Here is a 20,712-nt window from a genome sequence, read left to right on the forward strand (position 1 = left end):
TTAGTATTTACTTTTGGTGTTTCTGTTTTAATTTCATGTATTCCTTTTTTTTTTAAAGATTTTATTTATTTATTTGTCAGAGAGAGAGAGAGAGAGCGAGAGTGAGCACAAGCAGATAGAGTGGCAGGCAGAGGCAGAGGGAGAAGCAGGCTCCCTGCCGAGCAAGGAGCCTGATGTGGGACTCTATCCCGGGACTCCGGGATCATGACCTGAGCTGAAGGCAACCCCTTAACCAACTGAGCCACCCAGGCGTCCCTCATGTATTCCTTTTTTAAAGACGCACATTGTCCCCAATGCCACCAACCCACCGACTTATAAAATAATACAAATTTATTATAATGAACTTGGAGAATACAAGATCATTGGTCCCCAGTTTGTACATGGGGGTGTGAGATCTTAAGAATCCAGGTCAACTTTCATTCCTTGTTTCTTTTGCCCACGTCACAAGATAATAAGTGGCAGAGAGCTAGGAATGAAGCCTTCACGTTTGGGGCCCAGGGGCTTCCTCCCTGACTACCATGCCGTATAGACTTTAAACCAAGTCTGTCTTTCTTTCTGGAAACTTTGACTTTGTTTGTGGTCGTTCCTTTGCAATTCCAGGTGGAGACAGAGAGTGAAGGAGGGGTGCCTCAGTTAATTCTAGACTCAGAGGTTTGCCTTATTCACCTGAGGGAGACTCAGGGTTTGACATCTCCCCCCCACCCCAGAACTGCTGTCCACATAAAAGTGTTAAGCTTGGGACCTTCAGGGAGGAAGACTGCGCCCTGTGTTTCTTCTGGAGGTCCTGGCTCAGGGGGCCTGAGCAGCTGAGCCTGCTGTTCTTGGTGGCTCACATGTCATCTTGGGCAGATAAGTAAGCAGCTGTACCTTCCCTGATCCTACTGCCCATGGATGTGGGAGTCGGGGTGAGGTGGTGCACTGAGCCCTGTCCTAGGCCTGTGAGAGGTTCTGGGAGGCAGAAAGACATCTTCAAGAGCCTACCCTGTCCCTAATTAGAGGACATGTCACCCACAGGCCAAATTCTAATAGGCATGTAGCTCTGGGCACCTATTTCAATGAGGTAGATTCCTAGGTGGACATGTCAATTCCAATAAATGCCTCCCCTGGGGCTTGCCTGAAATCCCTCCACTAGAAACCAACCAATTATGACACACGCACCATGCTTATCCTTCCCGGTCTTCAAGCTCCACTCCCCCATGGAGCCTTCTGTGATTGACTTCTGGGACACCTCTCTCTGAATAACTAAGTTCCTGCTCTGCCACACATTTGGCTCCTGGGATGGGCTTTCCTCTGCTTTGATTAACTTCTATAATCCCCTCAGGACTTAGTTCTCTGGCCTCTAGCCACCGGCATGACACGCTGATTTGTGGTTTCTTGACCTGGCAGCTAATCTGATCACTCAGGTGATGCCCGGTCAGTACATGGCTGGGCATCCTGGAGGGTGTCATCTCCAGTGGGAGAAGAAACCAAGGGGCATCACATAAATACTATACCAGCTTCCCTCCATTTCATGTATTGATAGAAAGCCCAAACTTGAACGTAAACATATATAAGTATAGAACAGACTGAGCTAATAAACATGGAGCAAGTGATCCTCAGGTCATGTAACATTTCTTTCCTTAGTAACCTGCCTTGGAATAGTTTTAGCAATGCTTTGCCTCTGGAAGTACTTCTGATCACCTACCTTGAATCCCTCCTGCTGCCGTAGGCCATCCGTCTCTAGATCTGGCTTCTGGGGAAATGCATAGGTCTTCTTGTTGGGGCAGCTACCTAGCCTTCCTTCACCCTTGAGGTTTCCCTCCACCCTATTTGGTTTCCAAGATCATCTGATATAAAAAAAAAAAAAAAGTAAGGGGGGTTACATATGGATGGACTCTGAACATTGTTCTTTGCAGAGACAGGGCCTGCTCGTCTCTCATTATCAAGCACCAGGGATCCCCGTTCTATGCCAGTGGCTAGTGCCTTTGCCTCCTCAGTCTGGACAAGACTCACACCTCACCATCCAGAGCTGAGCTGGCCGTTTGGCAGTCTTCTCCCATCATTAGCAAGATGCTCACAGGGCTGGGCAGCAACACAGCCAGCTTGCTGATTAATAGTGATCAGTGAGTGTTTAGGAAACGTGATGCAGGGTAGATTGGGTTTGATTAGTCTGTAGATGTAAACAAGAAATGTCGAGTTTGGGGGAGGGCACTCCTGGAGGCTGAAGAGCACAGTAAGAAGTGATTCTGGACACTTCTGTTCTTCTATCCCTGTTACGGGGCATTTCTGAGAGGAATGGAATCTTGAATGGGAGAGGAAATGACAGATGGGTGCTTACTGAGGCTTCTGCTCAGAGGGGAGGGGACCAGATTCATGACCTCCCAAATCGCACCCCTGAATTCCCAGAGTCTTTGGTAGTTGGCCCCTGGGCTTGGTTCCTCAGCAGCCAGAAGAATCCCTGCCAGTGGGGCTGTGTTCCCAGCCCCCAGCCCTGGGCTCTGATCCCACTCCTGGCCAGCTCTCTTCTTTTGACAATCTTGCTACAGGTTCTTTTGAAATAGATTTCTTCAGGGCCTCATTTCCCAGCAATTAGTCAATGTGCTGTCATGTGTTTAATAGGCAGAAAAGCTGCTAGACAAAGGCATCCACAGCTGGGGGCTGGGAATTGTTTTCAACAAAGAGTGGCAGGCTCTTGTCTGAAATGTCTGGAGACTTCTTTGGACTTTTCTCTCCTAGGGATGATTAGAGCAGGGGTAGAGGCACAGGAGAGAGCCTCTCTTTTGAGGGGCTGAGCAGGGGAAGCCTTGCTAAGTCACAACTCTTCTCCCAGAACTTGCACCTTTGAACCAAACTCTTGTGGTCTGGAGCCTTAGAGGAAAGAAGAGGTCGAAGCAGTGATGGAAAGCATTGAATTAAAGGCAGGTATCTGGGAAGCTCTCCTTTAGCAACAACAGAATCTGCAAAGGCACTGGGCCAATCTAACTCCATCAAGACAGGCAATAAGGACTTCCAACTGTAGCTATGGCTGATGAATCCCGAAAACTTCGCTCCTATTTCACCTCCATTCCTCAATTATGGCTCATCTTCAACTCTTTCCTTGCATGGAGGAAAACGGTGACAGTTGTCACCAAAAGCCAGAGCTAACACTTTTGTAACACTTACTACATTTATTTAATCATCACAACAATCCTATGAAGTAGGTACTATTATCATTCCATTTTCCAGAAGGGGAAATTGACACACAGAGGCTAAATGATGCTCTAGGTTAAAGACCTCAAAAGCATGGGAGCTGTGATTTGAGGAAATACAGGTGGATCAATTTCTAAAACTGACAACAACACACCAGCAACACTCTGTATGGATTTTCTCAAGCAATAAAATAACATCTGGAACAGCTGCTGTAATTGGAATCACCACCTGATTATGTTTATGATAATCAATAGTCATTCTCCAAGATCCATTTCTGTTTTCTCACAGGAAAATAGGCCACTTGAATGGGGATGTGGGTCTTCTGGAATTAGTCTCCTGGACTAATGGGTCTCCTGGAATTAGTGTCAGCACAGAGCCAGTGTCCAATAATCCTCAAAACTTTGTTTATTTTCCCTTCTCCAATGCAGTCACACTGTAATGTGGTAATGGCTGCAGATCCAGTTGGTGAAGACTGGAAGAAAGATTAACAGCATCCATTTTTGGCACTGTAACAGAGTTTTTCTTCATAGAACATGGCCTTTCCTTCATTCAAGTATTCTGGGTCTGTTAACTGTCTCATGTCTCTGAATCACTTGAGCAGTATGACTCTAGATTTGGTGATTCAAATCAATTTGATCACCAAACCAATTTGGTGATTCTGTTCACTAGACCTATAATTTTTCTGCTTCAACAGATCAAGTAAGAATTCAGTATGCTTCCCAGCTATTTCTTTTCTAGACACTCTATAAACTCTTTTCTAGAGACCTATGGCCAACACCATAGGTCTCTGCAAGTCAGAGTTCTGAATACTGCTTTGGCTCCCAAGTCCTTTGCAGTAACCATACCCATAGAATACACGGTGATTAGGTGCTACAATTTGACTTGTGCTTCTCCAGAATCCCAGTTTGATATTATTCCCATTGCCATTAGGGGTCTCAGTTTGATGGTGGCCCTTCCCACTATAATTTCTGACCTATAGAGAAGAGCAACCAGAGAGCTCCTCAAGGATGCTGGACTCCCCCTGCAAACTTATTTTTCACAACTGTGGTGAAAATCCTGTTCTGTGATGTTGGTGAGTAGGTCTCACATGACAAATGCACTCTAACATTCCAATCTTCTAAGGCTTTGGATACCTTTCTCTTCAGCATACCAAGGAAGTTCCAGCATTTCGACTTTGTGTAGTGGGGCTAACCTTGGATCCGTATTTCAGTTACCCAAACAAACCAACCATTACAGGCATTCGAAGCCTCTAAGAAAAAAACAATGAATCTGGAATTTCTGTTTAGTGAACCCATATCAATAAACTTGGCCCCATTCAACTTTATATTCCTTCCATATTGATCCCACAGCCTTAATACACATCCCTATACATATTCCCCAGGATTCAATCTAAACAAATGAAAAATACCATGTAGTTCTTTTGGAGTGTATCATACCTCCTCATGAGTCGCATTTTATACCTCACCCTTTGGGGTCTGATTAGAATGGAATCTAGTTACAGAGCTAGCAGCAAAGAAAGCAGGGGTAGGTCCTGAGGGGAATCAGCAGTACTTCCAGCTACTACCTTAAGGGAGGCCAATATGATTCTTCAGGAAAAGGTAAACAAACTCCCTCAGGCAGGGGTAGAAGATTCTTCTACTGGCAAAGAAGAGTCTGTGATTTAGGAACTTGAGGTTCCCTGTTCATCATATGTTTCCTGTTTCCATTCCAATTTTTAGGATCCTGTTCATTCCCGACAGATGCCTCGACTTTAACAAAAGAGGCCTTGCAAGGATGGGAATGCAATTTGTGTGCTAATTCAGGCACTTGTAGGATTAGATTTTGGATTTGGTTTTTGGAAATCTTGACCCTGTATCTACAGGAAATGTTTTTGTTTGTGTCTTTTGTTTTTTCCCAGGGAAATCACAGAAGCTTTTGGGTGCTATATGCAGACCTTGAGCTGGGAATTTAAGTTCTTAAGGTCATTTTCTTTCTCCAAGTTTTTTTTTTAGAATAGTTAGTAGCAACCAACCAGCTAACCCACCCATTATGCCTCTTATGTTGACTAAAATGTTCTAAGATAGCAAATACTTAGTCGTCCAGAATCTGGTCTTTATTAATACTTTATTACAGGTATCTAAAGTAATATTTGAGTAACTCATTCACCATTTCATGCTGTTGACCACTGGTGTTCTCCTTATCAGTGGCAACAGAGGCATTAGTGCCTTTAATTCTAATCAGATTCCAGAAAACTGAAAACTAATTCAGAAAATACATCAATATACTCAGGAGACATTCTTAGCATCAAATTCTGTATCAGTCAGAGTTCAACCATGGAAGTTGATCCAGATATATATATATATATATATATATATATATATATATATATATATATATATATCTCCACACATACACACAGAGAATTGGCTCATGTAATTGTGTAAGGCTGTGTCTCCATGCCTGATGCTGGAACTTGAAGTCCACAGGGCAGGTAGTCAGAAAGGAAGATGAACGTAAAATATGGGGAACTCAAGACTAGCTAGGACGAATAAGCATAAGCTTGAACCCTATGAGGACAGACTGAAAGATATGCCCATTCTATTGCCTTTGACCAAACTTGGTGGTGAGCATATCCTATAGAGGCTGGGTGTTTCACCACGGAGCTAAACACACACGCCCAGCCCAGGAGACAGAGAAACGGAAGAAGGCTCAGCTGCTCCTTCATGCCAACAAAGTGAGTCAACACATCGTCAATGACACGTGTGCACTACAAGATGATTCCTGCCTCCTTTTTACCTTTCGAATCTCACAAGAATCTTCTCTGTGGCCAACTTTAACTGGTAACATAGTAGAAAGAGAATTCTGGGAAATGCAGAGTAGCCAGCCAGGGTGACACATTACAAAGCTGTCACACATGTGTGCACAAAGTTTCAAAAATGTGAAGCAAAATCTATAGAAGGAGAAAAATACAAACCTCCAACTATAGTTAGAGATTTTTTAAAAACACTTATCTCTTGATAGTTGGTGGAACACACACACACACACACACACACACACACACACAAGATTAGTAAAATGTAGAAATTTGGATGATACAACTAAATAACCTGACCTGATAGGATTTTGTAGAACATTGTTTCCACAAACTAAAAGAATACTCTTTACTTTTAAGAACACAAAGAAACGTTTGCTAAGATAGATCATATGCCTAGACCATAAACAAATCTTAATATATTTCAAAAGACTGAAATCATGCAGAATACATTATTTTGATCATAATGGAATTAAACTAAACCAAAAATAATAAATTATTAAGAAAAATCTCTAAATGTTTGGAAATTAAGCAACACTGAAAACAGGGTCAGAGAAGAAATAACAAGAGAAATTAGAAAATATTGCAAACTGAATGATAGTGAAAACACAAAGCTGTGGACTGAATGTTTTTATCCCCTCAATATTCATATACTGAAATCTTAATGCCCAGTATATTGTTATCAGGGGGTAGGGCTTGGGGAGGTAAGTGGATCATGAAAGTGGAGTCCTCATGAATTGGATTAGTATCCTAAAAGGAGACATGATAGGATAGTCCCAATAAGTGAAAGAAGAAGGCAGGAAAATGAGGTTAGAGTCAGAGAGGGAGATGTGAAGACAACGGAGACAGAGGTTACAGTGAGGAAGTTGGGGCTTTGAAGATGGGAGGAGCCATGAGCCAAGGAATGCAGGTAGCTTCTAGAAAGGCAAGGGGATGGATTTTGTCCTAGAACTTCCAGAAAAAACACAGACCTGATGACATCTGATTTTAAGTCTGTGAGACCTGGATGAGACTTCTGACCTCCAGACTGTGTGAAAACAAATCTGGGCTGTTTTAAATCACTAAGTTTTGGCTGATTTGTAACAACAGCAATAAAAAACTAATACAGTCTCCTAAAAATTCTGCTAAAGTTATTTTTTTCCATATTTAAATATTTATTTAATCTTTATTTTTAAAAATATTTAATCTTTAAGTAATGTTGTATATCCTGTGAGATTATGGTCCAGACATATTTTTATATAGATCGTTAGGCACTATGGCATCATTTATTAGATAATCTATCCTCCTCTCAGCAAAATACATTTATAATGTATTCCGGAATCTTGAAAAAATAAAAAGAGACATGAAGGCTTGCTTTTTCACTCTGCTCTCCACCACGTGAGGATATGAGGAAAAGATGACAATCTGCAAACCATGAAGCAGGCCCTCATCAGATAATGGATCTGCTGGCACCTTGATCTTGGACTTTCTAGTCTCCAGAACTGTGAGAAATAAATGTTTGTTTTCTAAGCCACCCAGTCTACAGTTTTTTGTTATAGCAGTCTGAACTAAGATACAGACACATGGAAATTTGTGGGATGAAATGAGAGCAAAACTTAGAGGGAAACTTATAACTTTATTTATTTATTTATAGAGAGTGGGGAGGGGCAGAGGGAGGAGGAGAGAGAGAATATTAAGTAGGTTCTATGTTCATTGTGGAGCCTTATGCAGGGCTCGATCTCACGATCCTGAGATCATGACCTGAGCTGACATCAGGTGTTGGACACTTAACCAACTGAGCCACCCAGGTACCCCAGAAATTTATAACTTTAAGTGCTTATATTAGACTAAAAGCAAGGTACAAAATCAGTGATCAAAGCTTCTACTTTATGAAGCAGAGAAAACAAATAAACGCAAGTAAGTTTGAAAAAGCAAATAATAAAGATGAGAGCACATATCAATGAGGTAGACATAAAACAACAGAGAAAATCAACAAAGCTAAAAGTTAGCTTTTGAAAAGACTAATAAGATAACCCCTAGTTAGACTGATCAAGAAAAAGTCAGGTGAAATACAAATTATTTATGATAATTTGGGTATCATAAATGAAGACAAGGATATCAGTACAGATAATATAAACATTTGAGAGACAATTTGAGAATATTATGACAATTTTATGCCCATAAATTTGTTCTCTTATCTGAAATGGATAAATTCCTTGGAAAAACACTTTGTCAGAACTGATGTAAGAATGCATGGAAAACTAAAACAGACCTCTATCTATTGAAAAATTGAGTCTTCCGACAAAAAGGATTGCAGACCCAGATGGTTTTACTGGTGAATTATGTGTCAAACATATTTTTAAAAGATTTTATTTATTTATTTGACAGAGAGAGAGAGCACAAATAGGCAGAGAGTCAGGCAGAGAGAGAGGGGGAAGCAGGCTCCGGCTGAGCAGAGAGCCCAATGCGGGGCTCGATCCCAGGACCCTGAGATCAGGACCTGAGCTGAAGACAGAGGCTTAACCCACTGAGCCACCCAGGTGCCCCTACATGTCAAATATTTAAAGAATAAAAATACCAATCTCATACAAACTTATTCAGAAAGTATATGAGAAAGCATTTTCTAACTTGTATGATGAGCTCAGTCAGCATAACTTATTACCAGAGAAGGTAAGAGAAAATTAGAGATTAACATCTCTCATAAATATAGATAGAAACTTGTGTAATAAAATATTAGTAAGTAAAACACAGCATTATTTAAAATGGATTATACATCATGACAAATTATTTGTTCAGCATTCAAAACCAATCTATGGAGTTTAACATACTATCAGACTAAAAGAGAAAAGTCACATACCATTTCAATAAATGTAGAAAAAACATGTGACAGAATTCAATGCCAATCATGATAAAAGCTCTCAGCAAATTATAAATAGAAAAGAATGTCTTCATCTGATAAAAGACATTTATAGAAAGCCCACAGCTAACATTATGCTCAATGGTGACATTTATATTATTGGAACAAAGAAAGAATGCCTGTCTTCTCCTATTTTATTCAATGTTTTATTGCATGGCAGTCCTTTCCAGTTCAGTAAAACAAAAGGAAAGAACAAAAAAATATAAGGCATACAGATAGGAAAAAGTAAAATTGTCTTAATTCACAAGTGACAAGAGTTTTCATGTAGAAAAACAAAGGAATCTACAAAAAAAATTATAAGACAATTAATATGTGAAGCGTGCTCGCTGAAAAACACAAGGTCAATATGTAGACTGACATAAAGCAATTGGAAAATAAAATTTTAAAATATCATATATAATGCCATAAGGTAAAATAGTTGAGAATAAATTTAATGAAAGAAATGCAAGACTTCTAAAATCTATAAAACATTGCAGAGAGAAATTAAAGTAGACCAAAATAGATGGAAGGCTGTGTCAGTGTTCTTGGATTATAAGATAATATTTGTAAAATATCAGTTTTTTCCATATTGATTTATAGATTCAGCGCAATTCCTGAGGGGATCCTGAGGGGGCTGTTCTGTGTGAATTCACAAGCAGACTCTAAAATATAGATGGAAATGCATAAGCTCTAAAATAAACCTTGTAAAAGAAGAACTAAAACTCACACTATTTCAAAGTTAATATAAAGGTACAGTGATCAAGTTAGTGTTGAACAGGTATATTAATGGAAGAGATCAGAGAAGCTGCAAATATATAGTTAATTGATCTTTGACAAGGATGGCAAGGTAATTCAATGGAGGAAATGATAGTTTATTCTACAAACGGTGCTTACATCATGTTTTGTACATGTTTTATATATGTTTTATATAAAAAATAAACTCACATGCCTTATTTTTAGGAAATAGGAAAAAATTAATTTGACATGAATCATAGACCTAAAGTAAAAGCATAACTATAAAACTTCTGGAAGAAAACATAGATGACTATCTTTGTGAACTTGGGGTAGACAAAGATTGGACAGAACACAAAAAATTCTAATCATTAAAAAAAACTCCTCCTAAAATTTGGCCTTTATCAAAACTAAAAACTGCTTTTCAAAAGACAACATCAAGAAAATGAAAAGGCAAATCTCAGATTGGAAGAAGATATTCATAATACATATATCTGATAAAGGATTTGTTTCTGAAATATATAAATTCCTACATTTCAATAAGGGAAAGATAAATAGGTCAAAGGTGAGCAAAAGACTCAAACAGACATATCATAGAAGATTTATATGACTAGCCAATAAGCACATGAAAAATTATCTATATCAGTAGATATAAGCAAAATGCAATTTAAAACTGCCATGAGATACCAGCTCATATGTACAAGAATGAATAAAAAAATTTTTAAAAGATTTTATTTACTTGAGCGATAGAATGAGAGGAGAGAGCATGAGAGGGGAGAGGTCAAAGGGAGAAACAGACCCCCCGGCCAAGCAGGGAGCCAGATGTGGGACTAGATCCTGGGACTCTAGGATCACCACTTGAGCCGAAGGCAGTTGCTTAACCAACTGAGCCACCCAGGTGCCCCAAGAATGAATAAAATTTTTTAAAAGTGATAATACTAAGTTGCTGGCATGTGAAGCAGCTTGAGAGCTAAAGCAATGCTGGTGAGATCATGAACTAGAACAACTATTTGGGAAAACTGGTGATTTCTTATGAAATTCAACAACTACCAGGAAACCCATTTCTAGGGAAACCATTTCCAAGGAAAATGAGGACATACCCTCAAATATACTTATTCAAGTGTGTTTGTACCTGCCTTATTTGTACCAATCCAAATACCCATCAACAAGTGAGTGGATAAACTTCCATACAGTGGAATACCAGTCAGTCACAACAAGAACAAGAAAAAAGGAACAAACCTTGGATATGTGCAATAAAGTAGATGAATCTCAAAAAACCTTATGTTGAGCAAAGGAAGCCAGACACCAAAGTGTACATACCATATGATTCAATTTATATGAAGGCAGAAGGAAGCTATAGTGATACAAGTTAGATGATTGGTCATCTGGGTGGTGGGGGGGATTGAATGCCAAGGGGCATTAAGGACTTTCTAGGGAGTTAGAGATGTTCTATGGCTTGATTATAGTGGTTGTTACACAGGTACACATTTGTCAAAACTCTTACACCTAGGAAGGCAAGTGATATGATGAGCACTGGGTATTAGAGGCAACTGATAGATTGTTGAACTCTACATCTGAAACTAATGATGTACTATATGTTGGCTAATTGAATTTAAATTTAAGAAAAAAAACTCTTACACCTAACCATGCATTTAAAATTTGTGCTTTTTATTGAATGCAAGTTGTACTAAACATTATACTAGAAGTGTACTATAAATCCCAATACTACTGATGATGAATTAGTCAAAAGCATTTGGGGCACCTAGGTGACTCGGTCAGTTAAGCGTCCAACTCTTGATTTTGGCTCAGGTCATGATCTCAGGGTTGTGAGATTGAGCTCCATGTCAGGTGGGGAGCCTGCTTAAGGTTCTTGCTCTCCATCTTCCTCTGCCCCCATTCCTCTACCTTGCTTGCGTGCTCTCTCTCTCTCGAAAACAAAAAACAAAAAAAAATAAGTGTTTGCTGATAGCTTGAGTAGACAAAGGTCTGTGCCTCACTGCCATACACAGATCAATCATGTTCTCCTTAGGCTGGAGACAGCTATAAGGGGTAACCTATTTTCTTTTTGGCCACAAAACACTTAACTAATGGTGGACAAAGAAATATGTTTTCCATTCTTTAAAAAAAGCAAATGGAAAAGGTATGCACACACACACACCACAAAGACTCCTCTAATAACCTGTTGGATGACAATTCTCTCACCATGGCAGAAGATTCTGCTTCAGGTTTAACTTAAATCCCTCAAGTTGCATTGCACTGATCTTTCCTTTTATTCTTTGGTAGATGGGGCTTTTGGTCCAGGGCTGGACATGAGTGTCTTTTCTTATAGTACAAAATTATCTTTCTTGGGTAGAGTTTTAAGGCTGGAGTTGCTTGAAAGTGTCAGGTAACCCCTAGTCCAGCTGCTCTATAGTACTCTCCCACAGCTTGGGCTAATGACATCATTGAGATTTTTGTATTTTTTTTTAAACATTTTATTTATTTATTTGACAGACAGAGATCACAAGTAGGCAGAGAGGCAAGCAGAGAGAGAGAGAGGAGGAAGCAGGCTCCCTACTGAGCAGAGAGCCCTATGCGGGGCTCGATCCCAGGACCCTGGGATCATGACCTCAGTTGAAGACAGAGGCTTTAATCCACTGAGCCACCCAGGTGCCCGAGATTATTTTTTTTTTTTTTAAGATTTTATTTTTAAGCAATCTCTACACCCAACATGGGGCTCAAACGCATGACCCTAAGATCAAGAGTCGCAGGCTCTACTGACTGAGCCAGCCAGGCATCCCCATCATTGAGATTCTTGAAAAATTTGGCAGGACAGTCCTGGCACCAGTCGTGACCTTGGTGTGTTCCTGGGTGGCTTGAATACACTGACATTGCCTTTCCTTTCCTTTTACAGGAAATGCTGAAGGATGAGGTACGGACACTCACCTACCGGAACTCCATGTATCACAATAAGCACGTGTTCAAAGACAAAGTAGTGCTGGACGTTGGGAGTGGTACCGGGATCCTTTCCATGTTTGCTGCTAAAGCAGGGGCCAAGAAAGTGTTTGGGGTGAGCACGTCCCTCCTTCCCTCCTGTTGGCTTCTGTAGAGCCAGTCCCTGCCTCCCACCTTCTCCTGCTCCTCCTACAAGTACAAATCCGGGTCCATCCCTTGCTGGGGCCACACCTTCAAGGAGAAGTAGAGAAAGTCAAGTGTGACTCTCAGGAGTGAGGGCAAGTTCTCATGGCTCCCTCTCACTCAGGCCTTGCTTCTGGCTCTTTGCCCTGACAAATGTTGACATTTACCAAGGATTTTTGGCTTTCTGGAAATCATGCCGGTGTCATCATTACCTTAGAGTGCTTAGTCCTACCATCATCTTGAGACGCGGTGCAGTATGGTCATATGTGGGAGCTCTGGCTTGAATCTCTGCTCTGTGTGACTGTGGACAATTCGCTTCTGTGCCTCGGTTTCCCCATCTATAAAATGGCCCTAGTAACAATACCTTGCCCATGGAGTGATTGTGAAGAATGAGTTTAATACATATGTAAAGTACTTAGAACAGGGCCTGGCATATGACCAATGCTCAGTGTCTAATACTAATATAGTTGGGATGAGGCCCTAGGGGATAATAACAAGACAATCTCCTTCCTTAGCTCGTTAAAGGGCAAGTCGGGAAGTTTAAATTTGCTGCTCTGGCTGCTGCAGCCCATCCAGATAGAAATGGAGGCTGGTGCTCTGGGGAGGCTCCCAACCTTCCTCTGGCTCCCACTACACAGCTGGGCAGTGCTTGATGACAGGGAGGTCTCATCTCAGCCCCTGTCTGGCTGGGGCATGGGTAACTGAGGTCTGAGGAGTGAAAGGGCCTGGCTGCCCCTCACTGGCTTCTAAGTGGCCAGCGCTCCAGCTAAGGAGCTGTCAGGAGGTGCTCACGCGGCCCCTCCCAGCTGTGGTGACTATCCCAACCCTCCTAATCTGTCTACCTCCTGGTCTTTTGCTGTCACAGCTCTTTTATAAACAGCTCCCACATCTAGCTGGGCCTCTTCCCTGATGGCTCATTTCATAGTTTCTCCTGTTCCAAGCTCTCCCTTCTACCCACTGTTCTTTTCGAGAGAGAGAGTGAGAGGGAGAAAAGGAGAGGGATAGAGGAAAAGAGAGAGGGGAAGAGAGAAGGGGAGAGTGAGAGAAGGAGAAAGAAAGGTAGAAGGAGAGAGACAGAGAAAGGGAAAAGGAAAACGGGTGTAGGGGGCAAAGACAGGAAAAGAGGAAAGAGGGCTCTAAGGCCACCTGGGTGCTGGGGCTTGGGGGCCCATCAGTGCTCTGAGGGGTTCACATGCTTTGGATTACCTCACAATGACGAAGAAAACAGGGACTGTTTCCTCACTTATGAGGAAACTGAGGCACAGCTGGAGAGTGGCTGAGGCCGGGTGTGAATCCAGGCTGCTTGGCCCTGGGTCACACATTCTTCACCGTGAAACCCCTCAGCCTCTTGCAGATGGAGGTCAACGTTGCGAGCAGGGGGAGGAATTGGAGGAACACAGTCCCAAGGAAAGTGGGATCGAGGCCACAGGACTGGCAGTCCAGGAAAGGGCCCAATCTCTGGGGCCCTGAGCCTGACAGAGGTCTGTCCTCTCTGATGGAGCCACCCTTCCTAACCCTGCAGGCACCCTTACCCATCCTCAAGGCTTGATGGAGGCTGTGGGCAGCCCCCTCGGGTGTTCCTATGCAAATACTCTCTGGGAGGCCCTGGGAGCAGTCTGAGGGGAGTCCGGAGTGTGGAGGTGAGTGGCAGCCTCTGTGGGGAGGGACCAGCTAAGGAGGTGAGGGCAGCTCTTAGCAGCTGCCCCTCTGGCTCCAGCACTTTCTGGCCCTCCCCTGACATGTGGCCCAGTCTGGGGCTGGATCTCCCACCGTTCCCACAAGGTCCGGCTCTCAGCTGATGGTCAGCTGATTTCTCACATATCCTGGCCCTTTGCTTAGGAGAATTTGGGAGCTCGGAAAGTTTTGTAGATTAAAAGGAATTAATTATCTCAAAGGCGGACACCACAGAAGGGGTGAGATTCCCTTGTGTGTGATCTGTGTGGTGGGATGGATCTCAAGACTGGCCCAGAAGCCCTGTTGTGACATTTCTCTCTCCTGGAATGCACCCCGTTGAACAAAGAGGATTAAGGGTTGAGAGTAGGGAGAGTCATGTCCCAGGAGACTCATAGCAGCTCTGGCTGTGGCTTGCCTTCCATGTCCTTCCCCAGGAGGACGGGAGCTATGCAACCTCATCCCATTCTCTGGCCAGGAGGAGGCCTACCAGCTCCTTCTGAATCTCCTAACTTGGACACCAGGCCCTCCACTGTGAAGCAGTGACTGGGAATCAACCTCATGACAAAGGCAGACAGATTCAATGCAAGAGCCACTGGCCTGCAAATCAGGACGGCTGCCCTGTAGTTTTCAATCTGCCGCAGGATAACTATATGGCTGTGGGCAGGTCGCTGTACCCCTCTAGGCTCAGCTCCTCCATTGGTTAAATTGGTACTGTTGGAACATGTAAATTGGTAAATTGGGACATGCTGTGATCTTTTTATGCCTCATTCCTTTGTTCTGTGCCCTTTCTAGATTGAATGTTCCAGTATTTCTGACTACTCAGAGAAGATCATTAAGGCCAACCACTTGGACAACAGTAAGACATACCTCCACGTGTTTTCCCATGGATGGAGGGGGTGAGGGGGCTTGCACTTTCTTGTTTGGGTGGTATAGACGGACGTGGCCTTGGGATGGTGGAGCCCAGCTGAGGCCCTATTTGCAGGACTGTGCCCACAGGGTTCTGAGGTTCCCCATCCCCACCGTGTCAGCCAAGGACACGTTATCCCCAGCTCAGCTTCCATGGCTTAGCCGCCATCCCCCTGCTTGGCCCCAGCTGTAGGCATTCTGTTGAGTTTTGCAAAATAGCAGCTATTCCTCCTCTTCTTCCCTCTCCACAACCCCCAGCCCTACCTCTCCCCATCAGCCAACCAAGGGCATCCATGTAGACCCCAGGCTCTGCCTCTGGAGAAATGTGGTCCTCTACTGCCCACAGGCCCTGTTGCTGATGATGCTGTCTTGGCAATTAGGCTGCTCTTGGGAGTGGGACCTTCTCCAAGCTGGAGTCTGATTATAAAGAGAGGTGCCCTCTCTTCCCTTCCTCCCCTCACTCCTTCCCCATGCATTGCAACATTTCCCAGGCCCTTCCTCTTGGAACCTATCTTGGATACACTCACACCCACAAGTGTCCTCAGTCCAAAGAACTCCTTGTGTCTTTTATCAGTCAACCTGATGAGATTTAGGCCCCAAGTCCTGTGCTGAGCTGGGCCAGGTAATGTAGGATTTTTAAACTAGGAAAACCAAGTTGATTTTTTTTTTCTAAGGATGATGGAGGCATTTTGGAGAATTTTATGCAAGGGAGAAGTGGTTCCTATGGAGTATGGATTAGAATGGGTTGTAAGCACAGACACATTCGGAGGCTATTTCAGTGCCCAGGAGATGTACTGTGGCATGGCTGGTGACAAGGGTGGTGCAGGGAGGTGAAGAAAGGTGACCACTTTGGGCTAGAAGCAAGGGGCCAGCTGATGGGATACATATGGGAATGATAAAGAAGATAGGAGCAAGGGCTATTTTGTTGCCTTGAGTGATGGGGGGGATGGTGGAAGACTGAAAGTAGAGCATTCCTAGGGATGATAGGAGGGAGAAAGGAGTCAAAAGTTCTCTTCAAACGTGTCAGGTTTGAGATGGACATCCAGTAGACATGTTGAGTAAGACAGGATATATGAGTTCCAGGGAGAGCCAGAACATGGCATATACAGTTGGGAGTCTTCAGTATATGGATTTTATTTGAAGGTATAGCACGATGTCACTTAGGGACAAAGTAGAGCTGGAAGAAAGAAATGGGCCAAAATAGGGCACTGGGGCATTTTAACATCTGGAGGCCAAGCAGAGGAGAAGAGGCAAACAAGAGGCAGAGAAGATACCCCAGTGAGGCTGGTGGACCTTCAGGAGAGAAATGTACCATGAAGCCAAGGGAAGGAGGAAGGGACAAGTGTAGGGAATGCTAAGAGATCAAGTAAGGTAAGAACAGAGAAGTAACCATTGAGTTTGGCCACATGGAAGGTACTGGTGTTCTAAACAAGAGAGGACTCAATGTGGGAGTGGGGGAGACTGAAGTCCAGTTAGAGCAGGTTAAGGACAGACTGTGAAGGGAGGGCTGTAAGTAAGTCTTCTCGCTGTGCTGGGGAACAAAAAAGTGGAACTATAGCTACAGGCAGGTGTGGGGCCAAGGCAGTGAATTGTTTTTTAAGGATAGAGATGGCAACATGTGTGCTGGATTCAATTGTCCAGTACAAGGGGGGATACAGGAGAAAGGTACAGGATCGAGGCCCTTGAGTTCAGAGCATAGGTTCAGAGGTTGGTCTTTTCCTTGGAGTGGGGTACCAGAGGGAAAGTGGGGGTGTGGGTCCAGATAGAGGTAGGCTGGTAGCGGAAAGCCACTGGTTTATTGCCTCCATTTCCTTTTTGAAGAATAGGACAATCATTGGCAGAGAAGAGGGGGATGAGAAGAGACATGAGAAGGAATGGAATGGTCTTTTAGGAGGGAGAAAGGCAAATAGAGTAGTAGGACGAGTGGGGACTGCTGGGGAGGGGTCAGTGCCCGCTGGAGATGAGTCAACACAGTTTGGCAGTAAGCTCGGTCCGTGTGTGAATTTCTGCTTACCATGGTCACCAGCTTGGGTGTGAGGAGAGCTGCCTGGACGGGACCTTCGATGGGAGAGCACAGAAGTTGTTTGCAATAATGAGTCATGGACTCTAAGCTGGGTAAGGCAGGAAATGGAGAAGGGAAAGAGGCAATGGTGAGTGAATGACAACACCAAAAGTTAGGGATATTGGGTGGGCCATAAGAGGGGTCCAGAGGCTTCTTTCCAGCCTGAGTAGGGAAAGCATTGCTCAGACACCCCCAACCTCTGGCTTTGGTGTCCAGCCTCTCTTGGTTCACTAAGAAAAGCCAGCTGTTTTGTACATTCCCAGAAAAGTACCTGATGTGGGCAGAAGGAAGAGAGAGGTGAGCGCTCTACTTGCTTATTAAAGATGGAAAAAGAAAACTGGCCAGTTCTTTCTCTGCAAGGGTGAACCAGCCGGCCATCTACATGTTTTCATCTGATATCCCTTCCTCCAGCTCTGTGCTACAGCACTGGAGGTTTTCCCCATTTTACAAATGTGGACATTGAGGTTAGGAGAGCGAGGGTAGAACCTGCAGCTTGGCTCTCGCTCTTGTCCTCTCTCCTGAAGGGTGTTTACATTGAGGTGGAAACCCCAGCAGTGGCTGCTAACCCCGAAAATGAGAATCAAAACCTCTTAGGAGAGGAGGGTGAGTGCAAATAGATATCTGACCAGATGTCCTCTCCGTCCCATCCCTGGGCCCTAAGGGGCCTTCGAAGAACGTTTAGACCATTCCCTGCCCCTGTACAGGTTCACTTGCACAGGGATGCCTGCCCTCGGAGGGAAGCTCTGCCCAGCCCCCCTTACTTGTCATCCGTCTCTTGCTGCCAGCTCTCAGGACCTAGAACCATAGCCTCCCTGGCTTGCAGAGGGCGGCTGCTGGCAGCCATTGGTAGCAGCGTGTGGGGTGGGCCTGAGTGGGAGAGGTGAGAACGTGAGCTGAGGAGAGCCTGACCTCAGGAGAAAGGCGGTTGGGCTCTGAAGGCTGGCCAGGAAAGAGAAAGACCACAGCTCCTCATCATGCCCTCTGGTTGCCCCTTGAGGGCCCCCCTTTCTTCCCCCTCCTCTGCTTCAGATTCCTGTAAATTGTTTTATTCCCTTTCCTTTCCTTTCCCCTTCCTTCCTTTAACCCTCAGAACACTCCACTTCCTAGAAAAGGTGCAAGTTTCTCTTTTCTCCTGAATGCTTTGAGAGCAAGTTGTTGACATGACGCTCCATCAGCCCTGAAGACACGAATGTGTGTGTCCTACAAACAGGGACTTTTTTTTGCATAGCCACAATGCGACCATCAAAATCAGGGGACTAGCGTTCTTCTATGATCATTATCGAGTGTTCAGATCCTACTCCTATTGGCCACTGGTCGAAATAACATCCTTCGCAGCAAAAAGATTCTGTTTCAAACTATTTAGTTGTCACATCTCTGGTTGCCTTCAGGCTGGAGCAGCCAGACCTTGTTCGACTGTTGTCACCTCGATGCTTGAGGATTGCAGACCAGAGTTCTGCAGGATGTCCCTCTGTCTGGGGACATGGGATGCTTCTGCACTAATGCGTGCAGCTGAGATGCTGTGTCCATCTCCCTGCACACTCTCGGGGACATGCAGTCTGGATTTGTCCTGTCACTGACAGCATTGACTTTGATCCCTGCTTCAGGGGATGCCTGCCAGGCTTCTCCACGGTCAAGTTGCTCCTTCTCCTTTTGTAATGAGTAGGCTTTTCTGGGGGAGGCAGTTGGAAACCATGTAAATATTTCATTCCTTATCATTAATTTCTTATTTTATTCAATAGGTTATGTCTATTATTATCAATATTCATTTTGAAACCCAAATTTTTCCTAATTTGGTCACCGGACCCCCTTCAATCTGGCTTCTGCATCCTTTTGACATTCCTTCTTCATTTTTTGTGTGAGCCTTCTTATTTTCTGGCACAGATGTTCTAGGCTCATCTTGTACTTTACATGGCTTTGTTTTAGAATCTGTATTTTTCCCAAGGAGCCTTGAAGTCCATTTAGTGGACAATGGCATTTAGAAACTAGGACCTGGGGCTAAGTGTGCTCATTGATTTTAGGGCGTTGATGTCCCCAGGCTGCTTCAGTGGAAAGAACTAGACTGTGTAGTGTGTGTGTGTGTGTGTCTGTGTGTACATGGGCATTTGCATAACGTGTGTTTCTGAATCTATTTATACATACTGTCAAGTGTGAGTTCACGCAATACCCCGGCTCTAACCCATACCACAGGGTCCTCTGACATCCTCCCTCCCTGTGTTGGATGTTCCGTTCTCTGACAGTGAAAAACCTGGCTCCCGCTATCGTACTATGTTTCCTTATTGAATCAATCCCCCCGTATGAGCACCATCTCCCACTGTTGCCACCTCCTGCTCTGTGTAGATATGTCTGTCACCTGGTGCTGGGCTCTGTCATCTGCGTGGGCCCTCTCCTCTCCCTGCTCGACTCCAGTCCCCCGAGCCAAGCCCCTTCTTGTGCAGAGACCCCCTTACCCCCTTGGACTTCCCCCCTCGCCCACAGGCCACTCCTTCATAGGGATGCCCTGCTTACCTCCCTGGGGCTCTGATGTGCTGTTCAGGGCCACCCTCACGCCCCCCACCCCAATGAACCATCATGGCAGCCACACACCCCTCTTTTTGCTCAGTCTCACCTTATGGCTTTAGGAGGGAATCATTCCATGCTCTGTATTTTGGTGGCTCACACTTGATTCCGTGCTACTGAGCAAAGGCCCAAGAGGGCAAGCCATCGTCCCCCAGTAAACAGCGTCCCCCCATGCCTCCTACCTATTCCTACCCTTCCCAGCCTGTGTACTGAGGTGGAGGGAACTCTAGGGCCAGGGGCCTTTCCAAGGCAACGTTTTTCCCACATCTTCCTTCCTGGGCACAGAGCAACAGGCAGCTGGAGCTGGGGAGGCCGCCGAGGGCCCCGTGTGTGGCACCTGTTCGCTCAGTCTTGGCGTGTGTACTGGAAAGAGGACAGCTTGACTCTATGAATGCTTCCATGGAAATGCTTTTGAAATGTTGCAACAGCCAATTGTGTGGGGCTCAGGAGTGTAGGTGTAGAGACATAAATAACAACACAGGACATAAAATACCTTCTACCCAGAGTCAGTCAGGCCCTCTCCCCCTCCACCTCCACGCAGCTCCTGGGGTGGGGTTTATTCATGTGGAGACACGCACCTCCACGAAGCCACCTGCCATGGTCACGCAGCTTCACGTGCCTTTTGCCACACGCATGGCCCACTCACGTGCGCAGAGGCTCCTCTCTAACTGAAGAAACGTTATTTCCTCAATTTCCCTGCCAGCGAGGCTGGTGGGCTGCCGAGATGCTTCAAAAGGTAGATCTGTTTGTGGAAGTTGACATAGGTGCTCAGGGATTGATGAAACTTTATGGTTCTGAGAAATTTATTTCTCAGAAAACTAAAGGGAGAAA

The 20,712-nt window shown here is 44.4% G+C and overlaps 1 protein-coding gene across 1 annotated transcript in view; it reads left to right on the plus strand.

Annotated features, from left to right (window-relative positions):
* The window catches only part of PRMT8 (protein arginine methyltransferase 8), a 101,948-nt gene that overhangs the window by 48,780 nt on the left and 32,456 nt on the right, over positions 1-20,712 (plus strand). The window contains exons 3-4 of the mRNA XM_047742943.1: positions 12,460-12,615; positions 15,150-15,213. Of these exons, the coding sequence (XP_047598899.1) occupies positions 12,460-12,615; positions 15,150-15,213 (220 nt within the window). The remainder of the gene's footprint in view (positions 1-12,459; positions 12,616-15,149; positions 15,214-20,712) is intronic.

Source organism: Lutra lutra, chromosome 8 (assembly GCF_902655055.1).
Source record: "Lutra lutra chromosome 8, mLutLut1.2, whole genome shotgun sequence".
In the NCBI taxonomy this organism is placed as follows: Eukaryota; Metazoa; Chordata; class Mammalia; order Carnivora; family Mustelidae; genus Lutra; species Lutra lutra.